General features: G+C 35.4%; 1 protein-coding gene across 3 annotated transcripts in view; it reads right to left on the bottom strand.

Moving 5' to 3' along the window:
* The window catches only part of LYST (lysosomal trafficking regulator), a 180101-nt gene that overhangs the window by 116996 nt on the left and 42025 nt on the right, over positions 1-21080 (bottom strand). For all 3 annotated transcript variants that reach the window (XM_023634282.2, XM_023635402.2, NM_001308950.2), the window contains 10 exons: positions 18516-20598; positions 15970-16999; positions 14068-14229; positions 12482-12638; positions 10406-10632; positions 9845-9911; positions 7156-7265; positions 5077-5503; positions 1520-1664; positions 279-452 (listed from right to left, as the gene is read on the bottom strand). In XM_023634282.2, the coding sequence (XP_023490050.1) occupies positions 279-452; positions 1520-1664; positions 5077-5503; positions 7156-7265; positions 9845-9911; positions 10406-10632; positions 12482-12638; positions 14068-14229; positions 15970-16999; positions 18516-20598 (4582 nt within the window). The remainder of the gene's footprint in view (positions 1-278; positions 453-1519; positions 1665-5076; positions 5504-7155; positions 7266-9844; positions 9912-10405; positions 10633-12481; positions 12639-14067; positions 14230-15969; positions 17000-18515; positions 20599-21080) is intronic.

Genomic DNA, 21080 nt, shown 5'->3' with positions numbered 1-21080 from the left:
TCCTTGATCTAATACATAGTCTACATAAACGTCTAATTTCTGCATGTCGCCCCAGTCCCAAATATTAATTTTCAACAATTACTTCTATGGGAAATTCATTTTGTACGAAAGTGATAAATAGGAGAAAATATCCAACTCTGACACAGATTCCTTCATTACTATATAGTAAATTTTATCTATAGTTTGCTGTAAGCTATAAGTTTCAGAAGCTATAACAGACTAATTAAACTTAAAATTGTAACTGAGATTACTAAGTATTTATTAAAAATGTTTCATACCTCTGTCCAGAGACCCATATGGAGATTTTCCCATGGATACTCTTTTTCCCTTGGGGCTGCTCTAAGTAGGTGAGCACTAAATGTTGCCACTTGCTTGGGAGGAAAATATTCTTCTGTGATTCCGCCTGTGCTAGTAAAACAGCTTTCATATCATCGTTGGAATCCATGCACACACTACACAAAAAGAGAAAAGACATAGGCTGAAAATATAAATTTCTGGTCTCAGTTTTTTACACATGTATAACTATAATTCTAAATATTTAAGTGAGATTAAAAATCAGTTCTATTTTTAAACTAACTTGAAGAGTCAGTAGGTAAAACAAAGGTTTTACACCATAATCTGCTTAGTTATTTTATTCTATTTCGACCTCAATTCATGAACTAAAATAGATTGGCTCATTTGCTGCTGTTAATAATTTAGGCAATAATTTTCAGAATTCAATTTACAAAAAATATTTTATTATTACTATTTATATAGTCATTGCCCTTTTAGAAATTACAATGTAATATTTGGTTCATACAAAAATTAATACACACTGTACCTAAATGTCTAAATGCCAGCATATATTGGAGGTCTAACCCACTTTGAGGGATTACTGAGAGAATTAGGATATAATGTATATAAAGTACTTAGCATATATTGGAGGTCTAACCCACTTTGAGGGATTACTGAGAGAATTAGGATATAATGTATATAAAGTACTTAGCAACCTTCATAACATTTATAAAGCATTTATTCCTAAATAACATATTGTTTGCTTACTGCTAAGTTTTATAAAAACAGTATCATACTATTCATACTCAATACAAATAAAAGACTTGTATCTATTCTAGTTAACAAAGGGGATATAGGAACAAAGGACAAGATGGCAAGGAGAATCTGAGCTTCTTAGACAACGGCTGTTAAATATATAATCTGCATGGAAAACAGCTGTCTGATAATAACATTTTAAGATCATTGTAATATGATAGAATACTTCCATAGACAAGACTTCAGAAAGTATTTGGTCTAAAATCTAATTGAGAATTAACATAATCTACTTTAGAGTTTAACTATAGCTTTTGGATAGAATAATAAACTATTACAAAGGTGATATTAATAACTGTTAGAATGTATCTTCTTTAACAAAGTTTTTCTGTTTTGCTATAGTTATCTTCATTAGCAGATTTCACATTAATGTCTCTTACATAAATTACTTAAATACATGAGCTATTCGTAGGGGGTTAAAGATAATCAATACCGAAAAATAAAAGTGCCATTGTGGGGATCAGCCCACACTTGGATCATCAATGCTTTGGATCCCAATGAAATCATATGAATACAACCTTCTTCTATGAGTCTTTCACCATGATTTATGTGTTCTGCACCTTCCGGTCTGTTGTTCTCTATGATAAAAAGACGTGAGAATGATCAGTAAAACATTTGATAAAAATTGTGGGAAAAGTAAATTTAAAAGAATATAAAGCATGGTTGTTCATTTGTAATAAATTATTTACTCAGAATGTCTAAACCTGACCTGTTCAAACAACAATATTTCCAAAGTTTGTTAACTCCAAAAAAGCACAGAGTGAAAACAGTTATTGCATGCTTTAAGTCATTAAATGTTTCAAAATATACGATAACCGAGGGCTAACTGCAGGATGAACAAACTGCTGTGATGTCACTGTGGTGACCTGTTACAATCTGTGCCACGATTCTTTTATCGATTAGATGGGCCATGGAGACATCATGGACCCCTGCCCAGGCAGTACATGCCATTGTCACATGCTTCACACTACCAAAAGTCACCCTATAATTATTACGATAGCATCTTTTTAAAAAAACTTATCATATTAAAATTCCTTTTAGAAAAACTGTGGTGTTTGAATATATTCCTTTAGACTCCCTGATTAGTAATCTTTGAATGTAATTGTTAAGTAATTCTGAAACTCTAAAATGTTTCCCTAAGGCAAGCTAAGGTAAGTGCTATATGTTTTGGGCTATCTGGTTATTCATCCTGATAGATCATCTTTTTCTTTCTCATCACTTAAAACCTAGCACTACCTATAAATGTAAGGAAGAGCTGAATCCTCAAGCCATCTATGCTCCCTATTACTACAATGCATGACTTTATGTAAAGCTATGTTAATTAAATGTACCAAAATATAAAATGCATGTCCAAAGGCTCAAACTTTTACAGAAGATGAGCACTAACAATTATTAGACTGCATTTATATTAGGTGCCATTTTTCAATAGGTATAATCACTACCAATTTTTAAGAATACTCCCCCTAGCAAAGATAATAGTCTTAAAAATAAAGAGTTAAATTCATTGATTTTTTTTTGAGGAAGATTAGCCCGGAGCTAACATCTGCCTCCAATCCTCCTCTTTTTTGCTGAGGAAGACTGGCCCTGAGCTAATATCCGTGCCCATCTTCCTCTACATGGGATGCCTGCCACAGCATGGCTTGACAAGTGGTGCATAGGTCTGTACCCTGGATCTAAACCGGCCAACCCTGGGCTGCCGAAGCAGAATGTGCGAACTTAATCCTGTGCTACCAGGCTGGCCCCAATTCATTGATTATTTTGAGGACTATTGCCCAAGATATAAGATGTATAGAGAACTCATATCTGATGTGATATTAAAAAATGTTCCTGTATCAAATCTGCACTTGCACAAATAAAAGACTAGAAGAAAAACCAGGGTGTACCCAGGAACGATAGAGTGAGAAAATATATTACAAATATATTTACAATAATTTAAAAATAATATTTATAAGTAATTCAATGCTCACAACAATCTTATGAGGTAAACATTATTCCCATTTTGAGGGTGACAGAATTGAAGTGCTGAGAGGTTAAATAACTTGCTCAATGGCACACGGTTCAGCAGCAAAGGATGTGTTATCACTGTAGTATTTTCTTCATTGCGCTTCAAAATTTTCTTACTGTATACTATTTTAAATGTTCTTTTAAAATGTAAAATATGCAAAATTCTCTTTCTAAAATTTGTTTTTTTTTTTTTAAGATTAGCACCTGAGCTAACAACTGTTGCCAATCTTTTTTTCCCCCCTGCTTTTTTCTTCCCAAATCCCCCCACTACATAGCTGTATATTTTAGTTGTGGGTCCTTCTAGTTGTGGCATGTGGGACGCCACCTCAGCATGGCCTGATGAGCAGTGCCATGTCTGCACCTAGGATCCAAATCAGCGAAACCCTGGCCCGCTGAAGTGGAGCGCATGAACTTAACCACTCGGTCATGGGGCCAGCCCCTAAAATATGTTTTCTAACACATCTTTACAATAAAAATTTAAATAAATTTTTCCCAATACTTACTTTTCTCAGGTCATTGTGTATATTTATTCATTTTATAATAAATTATTTACATTGGGATTGCCCCCACTTAAAATATGACAAGGGAATCTGCACAGTTTATAGTGTAGTAGTGACAATTAAGCTCTGGAATTAAATATGGGTGGGTTGAAATCCCTTTCCATCACTTATCAGCTATACAAATTGGTCATGCTGCTTAACTTTATCTGCAAATATGAACAGTATAAACAATTACCCTTCCTGAATTGTCGTGAAGATTAAAAATGTATATAGAAAGAGCTTAGCAAAGCGAGGCACACATAGAAAGCACTCAATGTACATTAGATAGCATCATCATCTATAATATCACATGTATATTGTTTCAGAATTATCAATTCTTAGGTGGCAAAATTTACTTCACAAAAGAAAATGCTATAACTACCTAAAACATTACAAATTATCTGTTAAGAGTTTTTAAAAGTTGGCCTCCTAGACTAACCCATAAAAGTACATAAGTATGCTATGCTAATAACATGGAAAAGAGTCTATGGAAAAGTGACCTCAGAGCCACAATTGTGGCTATCTGGTGACATTTCCCACCCTTCAGTCTTGACAGTGTCATTAAGGATTTTCCTTTCCATCTATAAGTCAGTGGTACAGGACCTCCCTCAGAAATCAGAACCAGTAAAGGCCTAGTGTCCTAAAGCAGAGGCTCCTGCAGGGTGGGTAAGATTTGTGGGATGAAGAACTATTGAGGCCAGCACGTCCATATAAGCATAAATCCCTACACATCTGTCTCGTCTAGTCATTTCATTCATCCCACAGACCCTGAGAATTAGCCTACCTGCTTCACTTCCCACCACCATAAACCACTTTTTAAGGAACAGGTTCCTTCTGCCTCAGTCACATGAGAACAAGATGCAGGTTCATTGCAGCATAACAGCAATTCGATCCATTGTAGAAAGGACTGGAATGAAATCTATTCTAACTTTGGAGAATGGCTGATGCATTTAAACATTCTGTGACAGAGACTAGGAGAGGGGCACTGAGGTGAGATACAGCATGAGAAGGAGAGCTTGAACTAAAAGAGAGAAAGGAGGTGAAATGGGGACTGACTAATAGGGGTTGGGAAATAGGTAGAAGAAGGATGGAAAGTGGTTATAGGGTTTTAGCCTTTCCTTTCCTAACATCAGGAGCCACCCTAATCCAGTAGTGGGACCAGGAAAGCAGCAAGAAATGGGACTGGTGACCTTCACAGTAGTTGTATATATGGTGGTTCCCCCTGTCCTCCACCAATACATACACACATGAGGCAAAAGTACAGAAGAAAATGGAGTTTGCAAGGCTATCTCACAACTCAGCCTTTGGTAAGTCAGGACCTGCCATTACTAGGCATTTAAGGTGAAGAACATGTTAAGAGTAAGTTAGACCATTGCTATATTGTTACTGCTCAACCAAAATTGCCATGTGAGAAAGCTTAGTGTAACAGGTAACGCTGTCATCATACCTGTTCCATCAAAACTACTATCTTGTAAAATTAATGATTTGTTTCTTTTCTTTATCTTCTTTCCCCTTTCTGTGGTACCCTCTGCTTCATGGATACACTCCACATTAAACCACAGTGAGACGCTGAAACCTTCTGACAGGTGTGGCCAGCAGTTTTGTCCCAGCAACGGCAAGTGGACTGGAGCTATGTGCCAGGAGGAAAGCAGCTGCTGGGGGAAACCTTCGCTGTCAGCCTCTTTCTTGCTCCGTGACACTCGTGCTCTTCTCAATAAGCCCAGGGCCTTACTGTTTAGAATTCTAGGACACTTCTGCGATGAAACACCATTGCTTAAACTGGGAGTATGCAGCAAAGGGAAGGTTAGATACTGCAAAGGGCTCATAGCAATATCACTTTCAACAATTTTCAGAAGACCCAGAAGAAGAATTTCCTAGAGAAAAAGAGAAACAAATAAAACTTTCCAATCATGTTATAAGACACATAATAATCTTGAAATTCAGGTATTAAATAAAAATACAAACATACTCATATACATTATTAGCATTCCCATTTAAATACCTTCCTATCTATGACATCATTAAATTCTCATTTTTTGTGTAGTTAAGATAAAATATGAAACAGAGATTTCATTCTTAAAATATGTAATCCCTTGTGGTTAATTTGTTTTAGATTTAAATGCTTTTATGGTATAAACCTAAAAGTTATGAGTTGGTTTTAAGCATTAGAAATTAAATACAATAATTATACCAGGAATAATTTCTACCGAAGAAAGATGCTTATTTCCATGTAGACTCTAATTGTTTCTCTCTTTTTTTTTTTTCCAGATCGGCACCTGAGCTAACAACTGTTGCCAATCTTTTCTTTTCCTGCTTTTTCTCCCCAAATCCCCCCAGTACATAGTTGTATATTCTAGTTGTGGGTCCTTCCAGTTGTGGCATGTGGGATGCCACCTCAGCATGGCCTGATGAGCGGTGCAATGTCCGCGCCCAGGATCCAAACCAGTGGAAACCCTGGGCCGCTGAAGCGGAGTGTGCAAACTTAACCACTCGGCCACAGGCCAGCCCCTCAATTACCGTTAAGTGAAGGATAGAACCAGAGACTTTATAAATTCTCCAAATTTCTAAATGATATTTATAGCATGTTTGGCTTGATAAAATTGAGTGCTCAATTACTTTCCAACTTATTTTACGTCTTTTCTCTAATCAAATAAATTTTCTTTCATCTGTGTTTGGCAAACTAAAATAAGGTTTTTAGGTTTTATTTATAATTACAAGGTTTTGGTTAAACTGAAATGCAGAATGTACAGAAAAGATGAGAGAAAACAAGCATTTAATTAAAGGGAAAAGCAATGATAAGACAAGTAAATAGAAAAGATGAACCTAGTACAATGCCCTACTCATGCATAAAATAACATCTAACACTATGACAATGAGAAATACACCCAGAAGAAGTAATAGAAACATTCCATAATTATACAGTCAGTTCTCAATTGTCCACACAAGTGGTTTTTAACCTTGTGTTCCTCAGAGCTCCCTCAGGGTCCACACACCTGGAGTGGGTGGTGAAATGGGTAGGGCTAGGAACATCCAATCTTGCTTCAAAAAAGTACCTCCAAGGTTTTGTTTTATTTGCTTATGCTTCTGGTCTATATTTCATTATAAAAATAGGTTTCTCAGCAAAGAACAGTCTGCAAGTCTGTTAAGCTACATCAGTGGAAAGGAAAAGTGATAGAAGATAACTGAAGAGTGGATAATAATTTTCCCCCAAAAAAGATAATCCTCAAAATGGTTATCATTACTCATAATTAAGTTTTCTTTAGTAATCAAAATTATTCAGCATTTCTTAAGCACAAAGACTGGGGTTGGGATGGGGTAAGGGACTATGATCCCAGTGATATACCTGGTTGGTCAAAATAGAAATGAAATGGTTAAAATATATGCAAGTAATAAAATAGAGAAATTCAGACATTACATGGAACTGACTGTATAATTACCACAAGAAAAGAGAGATCTTAGTGCTTTCCAAATAATTAAAAAAAAATTCTATTAGGTATCAGTGAAAAAAATGTTAAATTATATTTACTGTACAAGGAGATTTCTCCAGAAATATTCTCAAAAGAAGGGTTAGCTCTTCTGAACATGTTCTTGAACTCATCAGAGATACCAAAAGATCCACCAATACTCTCTGGCATACTAAATTAAAGAAAGATAGAGGGGGAAAATTAAAGCCAGTACACACTTAATTAAAGGAACTGAATAAGCAATTTCACTGAAAAAGATCAAATACTGCTGTCAATCTTAAATGGATTATAAACAATCTAATAATCCAAAAATTTGCTCAAGAAATAGCAATAGAATTAAATGCACACCAACCAACCAACCGACAAAAACACTTTTCTTAAAGATTGGTTAACTCCAAGTAAAACAAAGGTACTATTAAAAGAAGCATAAATTTATACAGCATACATTAAACAAGTTGACACTGTTAGGTACCATAAAATAGTTTGCTACCTTCTTATCTTGAACTATCACTTTCTAAATACAACTATCACTTGCTATATAGAAAATTCGATGATGTAAATAAAAGTAGAAATACTAATAATTAGGAAAATACTTAAATATCACAAAGAATTAGGTTGAAAATTTTCTTTACTCCATCATGGGGGTGAGCATAAAATACAATCAGTGGTACACAAATTCAGAGAACTTTTTAGAGTAAAATAATAACTAACATTTGTAGCACACATTACAGTATTCAAAGTATATTTACATGCACTATCTCAGTCGATCCTCACAAAAACAACTCTTAAAATTAAATATTATCTCCATTTTAGACATGACAAAAACCACCCTGATTTGAAACCCGAAAACAGAAGCCATGTTTAAGAAACATATTTTGTAGAAGCAGTGAACTGATGCAGTAGTGTAACAGTAGGTGTATGTGGAAAGAAACTGGCAACAAGACTAGAAGATAGCATGAACTTTATCCTGCAAATAACATGAATCCACTGAAGGTTTTAGAGTAAGAAGGTAATATGATCAGAGTAAAGTGTATGTACTTAGATTTTTTTTTCAGTTCAAAACTCAGAGGTTCCAGTTCAAAATGAGGGAATTGAGACATATATACGTATATATATTTGCCTTTGTCTACTAATGAAAACTCACTGAACTAAAAGTACAGAATTACAAAAAGGCAGAAACACATAGCAAAAAAAGTGGGGGAGGCAGTGGGCATTGGGGGCACATCAAGTGAGAGATTTAAAAATATCTCTCGAAGGGGCCGGCCCAGTGGCATAGGGGTTAAGTTTGCACGTTCCACTTTGGCGGCCCGGGGTTCACTGGTTTGGATCCCCGGGGGTGGACCTATGCACCGCTTGTCAAGCCATGCTGTGGTAGGCATCCCACATATGAAGTAGAGGAAGATGGGCACGGACGTTAGCTCAGGGCCAGCCTTCCTCAGCAAAAAGAGGAGGATTGGTGGCAGATGTTAGCTCAAGGCTAATCTTCCTCAAAAAAAAAAGGGGGGGGGGGAGGTCCGGCCTCATGGCCGAGTAGTTAAGTTCTCGTGCTCTGCTTCGGTGGCCCAGGGTTTCACCAGTTCGGATCCTGGGTGCGGACATCACACCGCTCATCAAGCCATGCTGAGGCGGCATCCCACATGCCACAATAGAAGGACCCACAACTAGAAATACATAACTATGTACCAGGGGGCTTTGGGGAGAAAAAGGAAAAATAAAATCTTTAAAAAAAAAAAAGGATAATGGAATAGAATTTCTCAGAGCTAAGCTGAAAATAAGTCCTCAGATCCAAAGGGTCCACTAAGTGCCTAGAACAATAAATAAAAATATACTCATGCAATAAATAAGTAAATGGGGGAGAAGGGAAAGCTTTTTCTTACAGTACAATCCCAATTAATAAATGTAGAAGGAAAGATGGAAACAGAAAAATCACAATTTGGCAACACTACACTATTAACTGTTTCAGTCAAAAATCACAAAAGGATGCTAAAATTAGTGGGTTAAAGTATGATGAGAAAAGAGAGATTTACATAGCCTCAAGTTATCTCCCCACAAGACACTTACTATAAAGAGAAAATAGTAATGTTACAATAGAGAAACCTAGCAAGACACCACCTTGACCAAGTGATCAAAGTCAACATCACCAGTAATAAGATACAGATATCATGAACCCCTAGAGATGATGCACTGAGAAAGGCACAACATCACTTCTGAGGTATGCCTGCCCCCAATGTATAACTCGAATTTAATCATGAGGAAGTATCCAAGAAACCCAAATTAATGCTTTGTGCATGTTAGCCTTAATTCTCCAACTAATATTTAAGTTTCTCCAACTAAACTCTAGGTTTCTACCTATTACATATAATATGATCATATTACATATTCATTATGAACTTCTCAAATGTCTGTGAAAGTACAGAGTAGAGAGTAGATCCTCAATCAAAATCTGATAAAGCACCAATGAAGTGTTTGGACTGGGTTACAGGCCTTGCAATGCCACTTCTACATATATGACCCTGAACAACTCACTCAATCCCTTAGAAACTAGAGTTTCGACTCTATAAAATCAAGATACTTATACTATGTCTATTGCAGTGGGTGGTTCTGAGGAACAAAAGAGATCATGCATATAAAGCTACTTTTGAAACCACAGAGTACTATGCCAATGGAAGCCATTATTATCAACTCTTCATTTCACATAACAACAAAATAATTTCAAAGCTATTGTTTAAAACTAACCAAGTTTCAACGCACCTTGAAAATCGGAATCGGCCTGTGTTAAAATACTCAAGAACCCTCCTAAAAGATTTTTCACAGTTCCCTGAAGATTAAAAAGCAAAACACAGGAAATTAAATCTTACTTCATGAAAGCATGAAGTAACTATAATGTAATAATAAATTATTTGATAGTCTACTTATATACACATATATTTAAAAATAACTGGAAAGAATGCTATGTGAAGGATTACACATAATTTTCATTGTCTTTTTCATACAGTTTTTATTTTCTGATTTTTCAAAACAATGATGATATATGAAAATTAAATGCAATTTAAAAAATATTACCCATTCTCAGAAATATACTTAATTCATATTAGTTAACCAATGACAACATTAATTTTTTATGTTACTTTAGAGAACTATGGAATTAGATTTTTAGAATACCACTTACAGGTAAAAACATACCTAAGGATTATAAAAGATAAGTAATCATCTCAAATAATTTTCAGATAAGTTGGGTTATAAATAAGGAGACGAGTATTGGGGCATGAGTGTGATAAATATTGATCACATATAACTAAACGCATCTTTTACCTGTTGCATAAGTAGAAAAATATTCTTTTCTTTCTGCCTGATGATTTTCAAAAAACTCTCAAATACATGGGCAAGCACATCAAGTTTGGCTTTACTAGTAGAAAGCAAATTTAATTGCAGCATGCAAATCTCGGGATATATCATTTCCCCTTGAGAGGGATTTTCAAGTAAGTCATTTGGACTGCTTGATGCACTCAAACCTTCTGCTTCAGGGTTTAAGTCTACCTCTGAAAGGGGAAAAGAAAGGATTATTTTTATTCCCTCAACACTAATAAATATTTCAAATCTCATTTATCACTTAGGAGATCTAGTGGCAAAAGTGGTATTCATACGAAGATGCCCACAAAACCTTTTCCTACAACATGACTTTTGATTACAAGGTGTATCCTGAATAATCAAGTCATATGGATATTTTGAAGATAAATGAGTAGCCTTAAAAGTAATTTTGATCTTCAATGGAACTACAAATATTATCAACAGTAGTTTTTATAGACATGTGATACAGATATTACATATTCCTCTGACATAACTGGAAAAAAAATACTATCCCAAACTTTCTAACCCCAAAATACCTAAATCACAGGTTAATTCATTTGCCTGCCCATAAATCTGTGAAAATGGTAGTCTTGGCTATTGTTTGGATGAATTCTCTGCTTTGTCTTCTTCATAAGTGAGAAAATGACAGTGTCTCAATGAATATTACATTTTGGAAAATTTAATGGATATGCTCCTGAAAGAGATTGCTATGCTCTTAAAAAATGTTCAGATAGTAAGAAAATTATAAATTTCTACCTAGACCAGAATTCTTTAAATTAAGATCTAGTTATCAAACTTATAAAAAAGGAATAAAACAGTCATTATAAAATGTCTGTACTATGATAAAACAAACACCATTAAACCAATATTTTTTCAAAAATGACTGGCTCAGAGGGTAGGGGGAGGGGGAATTGGAGGAAGACGGTCAAAAGGTACGAACTTCCAGTTATGAGATAAATAAGTACTAGGGATGTAGTGTACAACATGATGACTACAGCTAACACTGCTGTATGATATACAGGAGAGCTGTTTAGAGAGTAGATCCTAAGAGTTCTCATCACAAGGAAAACATTTTTTTCTTTTTATTGTATCTACATGAGATGATGAATGTTAACTAAACCTACTGTGATGATCATTTCACAATATATGTAAGTTAGACTGTCATGCTGTACATCTTAAACTTATACAGTGACATACGTCAATTATTTCTCAATAAAACTGGAAACAAACAAAAAGTTTAATAAACCAAATAAGCTATATGAATATATACGTGTGTGTATATATATGTGCATACATATACATATACATTCTTTCAATTTGTGGCTGTTGTTTTGTTCTTTTCATTCTCTTCATAGTTAAAAACAAAACAAAAACCCTGCTATGAGTCCATCAAGCCCTTTAAGTAGAACATCTGTGACTATTCCCACTCACTTGATGGGAAAGAGAAAATAAGTTTTAAACCCAGAGACAAAGGATCATGTGCAATGGAGCTCTATTCTGAGGACAAGTCGGGCCATGGTGAACTAAGAGGAAATCTACGCTGCAGGATCCTTGGATGTCAGCAAGATGTCTGCATTCCTTATATTATTTAATCTTTAAAATAAACTGCCTGAAAAGCTCTTCCTGTCAATGTTTGTCTGGAGAGATCTTTTTTATTTAGGCCTCAATGTAAATGTAACCTTGTCAGAGAGGCCTTCCCTGACCACCTAATCACTATCACATCACCCTGTTTTATTTCTTCACACTGTTTATTTCTGATACTCCTTGTTTGTCTTTTCTACTAGAATATATATGAGAGCAGGGACTTTCTCCACCCTGTATTCTAAGCCACTCAGTCAATGTCTGTGATAACAAAACATATCTCATTGTTTTAAATTGAATACACAAATGCCAGAATTTGTTGTGAAGATCAAATAAAATGATGATGCAATGTGCTTTTTAAATTGTAAGGCAATAAAAATTCTAAACTGGTATTATTATGAACCATTTTGCTAATTAACAACCTGACTTGCAAATCCAATCACTTCAGTGACATTTTACCATCATCCCGGATTTCACTATCCTCAGGATTGCTTTCACTATCTGCTTCATAACCTTCTTCTTCAACCAAAAGTTTAAAACTACAACACTGAGAATCCTCAGCTTCTTCTGAAAAATCACCAGGTTGGGATGATAACTCTTCTTCCGATTGATGACTCTATAAGATCAGTGTAATTAAAAGGCAAAAGTTGTAACATTTGCTCATTTTTAGTAATAGAATATTTATTACTCAAAAGTCATTTTAAGGACAGCTTCAGTATTTTCTTTGAGAAAAAAATCTTAGGAATCAATATTAACCATTATAAATTATGAAATTCATGCAGCAAAATTTTCCAGAATCTCTCAGATAACTTTATTAATTCTTCACAAAAAAGAGTCTCTAACAGATTAAGCTACAGGTCATTTCAGTTTCACTGAAAAATAAGTCTAAGAAATTTCATTCTAGTTATATAATAAGAAATGACTAAAAACCACAGTGAGGTGGAAATATACTTCTTGCAACTTAATGGTAGTAAATATAAATTAGTTTTACTCATTAGTTCATAAAAAAAGATTTTTTTCATAGGATTTTTATAAATAAAATGTTTCATAAATTAGATAACCAGAGAAGACATGAAAATTTTCCAAAGAGATTAATTTTAAGATTTCAGAACACAATTGTCTATAAAAGCATCTCAGAAATCAAGAGTTCCAGCATTAACTTCCTGTGTGATATCTTGTGGCATGAAATTTCCTTTTCTTATAAAAATGCTACTAACGTCTTTAGAAAACATTTTCACTTGAAGCTCAGAGTACTTTATCATTGCAACATTAATAAAAGGTAGAATAAAGTAGGTACTTGAACATTTTCTGGTTAACCAATTGACTCAGTAATATGGTGAAGGCCTATTTCAGTAAGTTTTTAAGTTATGACAAATAGTAACAAAATATTATGGCAAAAGATTATAAAATGTCATATATATGGCTAGACCAAGGAATTAAAGAGAAATTATATAAAAATAAAGGACAAGTGACAATTAATTAAAGCTAAAAAAACATGAAAGGAGAGGGAAATGAACTAAAAATGCATCAAAGTTTCAGGAAATAAATTAAAATTGTTCTTTTAGAAAAAAGTTAACTTGAGCAACTAAAAAACTATGATTTGCTATTTTCTATGCAAGTACTAGTCATTTCTATGTTGAGTGATTTAAAATTAAAGTGAGTAGAGAGTTCTGGAAATATTAGCTGCACCAATATAGGATCAGAAAAGATGGCTGAGTCATCACTACCTCTGAATTATCATTTAATAAACTACCAGTTATATGTAATACTTATCAAATAACACATTTCCATCTTACTGGGAGTAATTCTCAGTAAATTTCCAGATTAGATGAAGAAAAGCATGTCATATTGCTCTCCTGCTCTTTATACGATAGGGCACTGAGTAAATATTATCCATCCCAGATGATGGAGATATGACCCATCAAAGTCACCTGACCAATCCTGGCCACATGTTCTAACCACATTCATTAGTGTCCTGGTCCCAACCCACACACTTCTGCCTCTACTAGTCATACCCAAACGACACGACCATATGTGATTCATACCTTCTCAGTCATAGCATCATTATGTTCAAAATCTGCTGAATGATTCCCCAGTGCAACTCGAAGCAGGGCATCAAATAAAGGCTTTGCTAATTCTGTTTCAATCACCTTTGACTGGGAAAGATGGTCCCTCATTTCAAACAATATATTTTCCACAGACAAGTTCTAAGGTAAAATAAAAGAGACTAAGAATATTAATAACATGTTTTAAGAAAATTAAAGTGACAAAATAAATGATAAATTAATATTTACTTAACAAGTAAAAGGCTAGCCCATTTATTTGCAGTTGATATGAATGTAAAATGACTATAAATATCTAGCTCTTATACAAACATCCTACTTTTATAATCAATTAATAACATTTTCATTTATCAAGTGCTATACTCATTTGGTTTTGAATTTCAATGTATCATAAAAAAATGATTAGCTGAAACTTCAGAGTTTTGATTAACCATCTCTAGATTTTATAAATTCCTTATTCTTAGAGATTCCTTAAGACCTTAAGAAGCACTTACATTCTAATCCTTTTCTCTCTCTCCCTTCTTGACTCCTTCCCTTCTGTCTTTGAAGGGAATTCTTGCTGCTTGCCTATGTCCCTATATTAGGTGATGAGGCCATAAAGATGGATAAGAAACTGACTTCTCCCTTAAAGAATTCTCTCAGACCAACATGAGACACAGATACACACAGACCAGATATGATGATGACCATATTAGAGCTATGAACAAAGTACTCTGAGAATAGAAAAGAGAGAAGGTACCTGAGAGACCTGTCAAAAGTGTCCCAGAGGAAGGGTTGTATGAAGTGGACAATGAAGAACAAGTAGGAGACAGCAGGCATAGAAACAGAGGGAGAGAATATGCCAGGCAGAAGAACATGTACAAAAGTACAGAAGTAATGGCAAAGAACGGCATCTTGATGAAGCCGTCAGCTCAGTATAGCTGGTTGCAGCGACGTGAAGGGTGGGAGGAAATGAAGCTAAACAAGGAAGTGAAAGCAAGACTGCGAAGGGCTTTGTATGCTATCGTAAGGAGTGTGGAGTTTAACTGTGAGCAATGTGGAACCATCAAGATGTTTTAGACAAGAGGCAATATGGAGGTTGGAGCTATAGTAGGAGAGCCTGTGGCTGACAGAACAGTTAGGGGTGAGTTAGCAAGGAAAGAAGGGATCTGCCAAATTCAAAGTTTCCTTAGAAGCAAGGCCTGAAACTAGGGATTCCTTTTTTGTTGAGAAGTGCTCTCAGAAGAAATTTGTAAAGGTATGACGGAAGCCGAGTATGTCAGGAGGAGAATCCAGGCAAGGATGTGGTTTCAGAATAAATGTCTAGCCCCAGCCTAATTCCATGGCACGCTCTGGAGTCTGAACTGCACCACAGAGATTGTCCCACCCCCCTGGAGCCATATCCATCAGTCAGCGGCCATGAACCCCCTTCCCAGGCATCTCTAGATGGGGCATCTCCCATCAGCAAAAGGTAATCCTTGGGAGACGGGTGCAGGTGTGAGTCCTTAGCAGACCTGCAATAGATGGCAGATGGGTACATCAGATGGGTAACAGGGATCTTGGCAAGGCACCAAACAGCACACCACACCAAGATTGTGAAGTTTGAACTTTGAAACACAATATCCTTTATTACTCGTCTGACATTTAATGCATATCTAATGCCTTTCAGGGTTGGTAACTTTGTCACATGTGGGTTTTGCAGTCCAAACTAAACTATAAGCTTCTTGAGGGCAAGAACTGGGTCATGTACCCCTCTGTGTCTTCCACAGTACCTGCTACTGTGCTAGGCATACAGGAGCTTCTCAGAACTTAGACTCTTTGGAACAAGAAAACGACAATAGTATTAGGTTAGAAATTTAAAAACATATATATTACACAATAGCTGGACGAAGGACAACTTATTACCTGATCAGGTAACTCCAATTCCATCTTTTGCTGACTAGCTCTGGTGCTATGAAGACAAATGGCCAGAAGGGCTTCCAAAAGTCGTATGCTCTGAAGTGAGGGCTCACTTTCCTTACTCGTAAATATCTTCGCTTCCTCAGAAGCAGCTTTAGTAGTTGAAATTTGTTCCACATTCATGGAAGAAATATGCTGTGACTCTAATTTATGTAAACTCTCAGCACTCCTTTTCAGACTATCCTGTTCTGATGGTGTAGGGTCACTCTTTACAGTCAAAGATAATAAATCTTCCTTCATAGTGACCTCGGATTCAGAAGTTCTGTTTAAATCTTGGTTTTCATTTATGTTTATATCTCCTTCCTTTTTCCCTTGTTCCTCTTCACGACTTCTGAATAGTTTCTTTATGATCATAAATATTAATCTATGGCACACTTGGAAACCACCAAGCCTATAAAACTGTTTCTGGAAAACTGGACTCAACATGTAGATCCAACGACACATTAACCAAATATCTGCTGCTTGATGCATCTGTTCGGGAGAAGGTAAGACAAGGCTCTCGGGAGATAAAGATGGCAGCATATGATGCAAAGGCTCACTCGCTGTACTGTCATAGCCAGAAGTATCTTCTGATTCATTGGCTGGCTCTCTATCAGATTCTGCTTCTTTACTTACACATAAGAATGCCACACAGAGGAATAGATTTATCATGTTGATATGAACATTCTGGTTAAGCGTCTTCTGTTTCTTTAGACAAGTTTCTTTGAGGCCCGCATAAAATTTGCTAAGACTCTGAGGAGAATCTGAATAAGCGTGCTGGTTATGAAAAGAAGTACCTGCATTTAAAGATGACAACTCCTTCTGTTCAACGTCTATCCCATCAATACCTGGAATTGAAGAATCTTTCGGTTGTTCCCCTAGGCTGATTATCAGAGTTTCAAATGCTTTTAGAGAATGACTTCGAATATCATCTAAGTAATTTAATTCAATTATTTGATTTACTCCATTACAACTTAAAAACAAATCTCTTATTACCCTGTGAGAGGAAAAAAAAACATACAAGAGATTTTACACATAGAAACATCATTTATAAATAGGTACATATACTATTTAAATAAGCCATTGCTGCATGCGGTATATACTAAACACTACCTAATTTAATTCATCAATTATCTGGCTGAAGTTCTTAGTTATATATAAGCAGGATGTCAAGTTACTTCCTAATTCCTTTCACATCCTTCTTCAAATACTGCATGTATGGCTCCGGCAGCATTTGAAAAGAAAGGATTACATGCATCCCAAGTTAAATGAAATAATTCAGGGAAGAATATTTTCCTCCAAATGGCAAATTCTACATAAATTCTAAATGCCACAACCACTGCCATACTTTACGTGGACACTCTGAAAATAGGCAGGCATTTGTGTGTCCATTTGTTTGTCTATCTGATGGTTCCCTCATGACTTTTTGTTTTAAATCTGCACCTCATAAAGGGAAAGGACTAAACTACAAATCTGAAGATTTTCAGTTCTGTCTCAGGTGCGACCCATGGGTGTGGATCACTGGAATGCTACTAATAACCTTAATATAAGTCATCTCAGCAAAGATCCAGGTTGTCCACAAATATGCCAAGGAATTACAAAACTTTCAATTCAAAGTCAGTTGCTTTTAAACAATGTCACAATATCAGGAATTAAAAAGAAAAATGATTGTAAAGATAATGATGATAGGTTTTATATATTTTTTTAAATGGTATATACATTAATTTGAAAGGCCAGACTACCAATCAAAAGCAAGCTTTATTTATAAAATTATTTTTTAGTACCAGACTTGATGATCACAAAATCTGGAAAATCCACTGGTAGAATTCTAAGTAATTTTAATTTTCTTCTTTTTGCTTTTCTGTATTTTCTAGTTTTTCTAAATATAGTGCTTAGGTAATAAACGTAAATATGGTATGTAAAAAATAATAATCTCTTTAATTCCCCTGCCTTGACAAATAATTTCTCATTTTATATATGTGCATATTTTACACAGTTGTAAATAAGTGTACAATATTTTAAATTTTGCACATTTTATCCATAAAATATTATAAGCATTTTTTCATGTTCCAACATGATCTTTGTAAACCTTATTTTTAATGGCCAATGATATTCCATTGAGCAAATATAAAATAATTAATTTAACCATGTCCCTGCTGTTGGATATCTGCTATGTCCATTTTTTCTCAGAAATAATTTAAAACTTTACCTTTTTTTCCACTGAGAAATTAAAATCAATGGCTCTACCCTCTCCTCTATAACCACTTCAGTAAAAATAGACAAACAAACAATTAATAAAAATAAATGGTAAAAAAAAATCTGACTTGAGATGGGAGCGCTTTTTGTTGTTAAACTGAAATTAAATCCTAGGAAAGAATAAAATGTAAAGACAATTACACTACTGACAAGGCCCTGGAGTTATCAGGGTTAGAAGTTCAAATGCATACACTTTAGCACACAGTCAAAAGCACACAATGGGAAAAAAATACCTATATACACGCATGCATACAAACCTTGATTTAAGCAGGGCAGGCAGAGTTTTTAAATAAATCTGAAGCACTTCCTGAGGCAAACACTGGTTATGATGGCTACACACATGAGTTTGTGCTGAAGTATTGCTAAGGTGTTGACAATGATGTGCTAACTCAACTCCTCTTTGGAGCACAGGATTAAATACGTAATTATACAGTTTCCACTGAACAAACACATTGCCTTTCTGGATTAAACTGCAAATGTGATTTGCAATCTGTAGACTATGTAATCTGTCCTGTTCAAAAACAAAATTCTGATAAGTCTCTAAGGCATCCCACTTCCACAACAAGGCTTCACATCCACTGCTGGGCAGGACCCCTTGAAACCTATAAGAAGGACTTGATAAACTGGAGGAAGGTTCAGCATCCCATGAGTTTCCCTGCAGGGTCTCTTCCAATTTGGCTAGTTGATCAGAGTCAATGGTACAGATATTGCAAGCTGCTTTTTTAATTTTCTGTGTTATCTCAGCTCCTCCTAACTGATCCAAAATAAGTTTGTTAAGAATATTCAATATATGCTGCTGAAAATTTTTCAGTGCTGGCAATTTAAAAGCATGGAGCAAAGGAATGATTACAGATTTGGGATCCATACAACAGCATATTCCGATGTTATGAACACCTGATAGAATCTGGACACAAGTGCCCTTCAAGGAAGCCTGTAGAAGTAAGCGTAAGCACTGATGAGCACACACTGCAATACAACAGCACCGCTCAGGGTAATACACATCTCCATCTACAGTCTCTTCAAATGGGTTCTTGGAAACCTGGTTTTTAAAAGTCGAAACCGGAAGACCCGAGAGATCTCTGTGGTGATGCATAAAGTGAGAATATTCACACCGTCTGTGCCTTTTTCTTGTACACACTGAATGATGAAGTTGCTCTGATTTCACTTTTTTGACAGTGCTCATTATTTTTATCACACTACTTATTAGGGCTTTCAAATGTTCTGAGGCCTCAGTAGGAACTCCATCTCTTAAAACCAGCCATTCCATTTGAAGGACTGTTGTTTCAAATAAATTAAATCCATGATGCTGAATGAATTCCTGAACCAAATCCATGGCTTGACTGAAAAAGAAGGGATTTGAAGCCGCACTTTGAAGACAACAGATCATGATCTGCAGAACTCCTTTCAGAAGCTCAGGTAAAAGAAGAGCTCGATGACGATACTTTGAAAACACAAAACCTTCTTGAACCTCCTGTAGTGTTTTCTTTTGTCTTGGTGCAAAAGCGTCAGGCTGCTTTTCTAGGTAAGTTCTAATTTTTAAAGCTGCTCTAAGCAATTCAGTTAGATTTTTTCTAAGACTTTCTGGCATCATCTCTGCAGTACTAATATCTACTGACATAAGATGCAACACTGTTCGAAAAAGCATCCGTTGAATCAAAGCTACCGGTTCTTCAGTCCAACCTGTAGAAACCATTCGACTGTCCAAACTGTCGCTTAGATTACAGCAGTCCCCAAAGCCTGCTAGGAATTCGGTCAGTGTGGGCACTACACTGGCTGCCAGAGCAGAATTACGATTCAAGGTAATGTCAAACTTACAAACTTTCTCTAATAAAGATAACAAAACATGACATAAGTCAAATGGAGAATTGTTCATGTGACTGATAATAGACAAGGCAGCTGGCTCACTTAAAGTGTCAGAGTTTGATTCCTTTCTTGGAATAATCTCTCTGGAATTTCCCAAAGCCATGGTATCAGGAGGAGTGTGTTCTTCTTTGGTTGATAAGTGGTCAAGTTCAGCTGTAAGGTGGTCTTCTTTAGGAGAGTGTGTTACAAAATGCTGCAGCAGATGGGACCTTTTATGCTTATTCACTGCTATACCTTTGTCATCTGAATTGGCTTCTGAATCTGAGGTGGAGAGCTGTGTCTTTCTTGCATCTCTTATAGAATAGCGATGGGTAATTTTCCGCTGTCGTCTGCTTTTTCGAAAAATGTTTACTTTTGCAGAAACCTGACCAGATGGGGCACTTCCTTCTAAATATAATTTTTCCTGAGCAGATCTTTGCGAACTTGAGATCTTTTCTTTGGTCAGGATTATATCAGCTGAGAATGGTAGATGAAAATCTAATGAAATGAAGAAAGAAAGTTTAGAATATGTTGAAGTCTTTTTAAATTCAATTCACATAGGTGATTACCCTCTTATTTATCATCCACTTTAGGAGTTTATCCTCAGTATATTTTTACTGTGGGGCTGATTGCCTGTAGTTATTTGTTATGTCTCTGGGTCACTTCCCCCCACATTTATCCTTCTCACACTAAGTACCAGGTGGCTTTAGTTCAAAGGATTCAAACATTTTGAAAACAACTAAGGAGAATAGAATTAGGAAAGTAAATCTGATTTAAAACCATATATTGCATTCTATCATCAACGTAAGAGACTCTTTAGATTATCTGGTATTTAGCATTATTGTTCATACCATTTTACCAATCTCCTCCAATAGTGCCATAATTAAGATAGAGGAGACTTTAAATACTCAAAAATAGTATTTAGTTTATAGTCCTCATACAACTTAAGAACTTTAGAATTTTTCAAAACTATTTCAAAA

The sequence above is a fragment of the Equus caballus genome, chromosome 1 (genome assembly GCF_041296265.1).
Source record: "Equus caballus isolate H_3958 breed thoroughbred chromosome 1, TB-T2T, whole genome shotgun sequence".
Lineage (NCBI taxonomy): Eukaryota > Metazoa > Chordata > Mammalia > Perissodactyla > Equidae > Equus > Equus caballus.
This window is presented reverse-complemented; position numbering and strand designations above follow the sequence as displayed.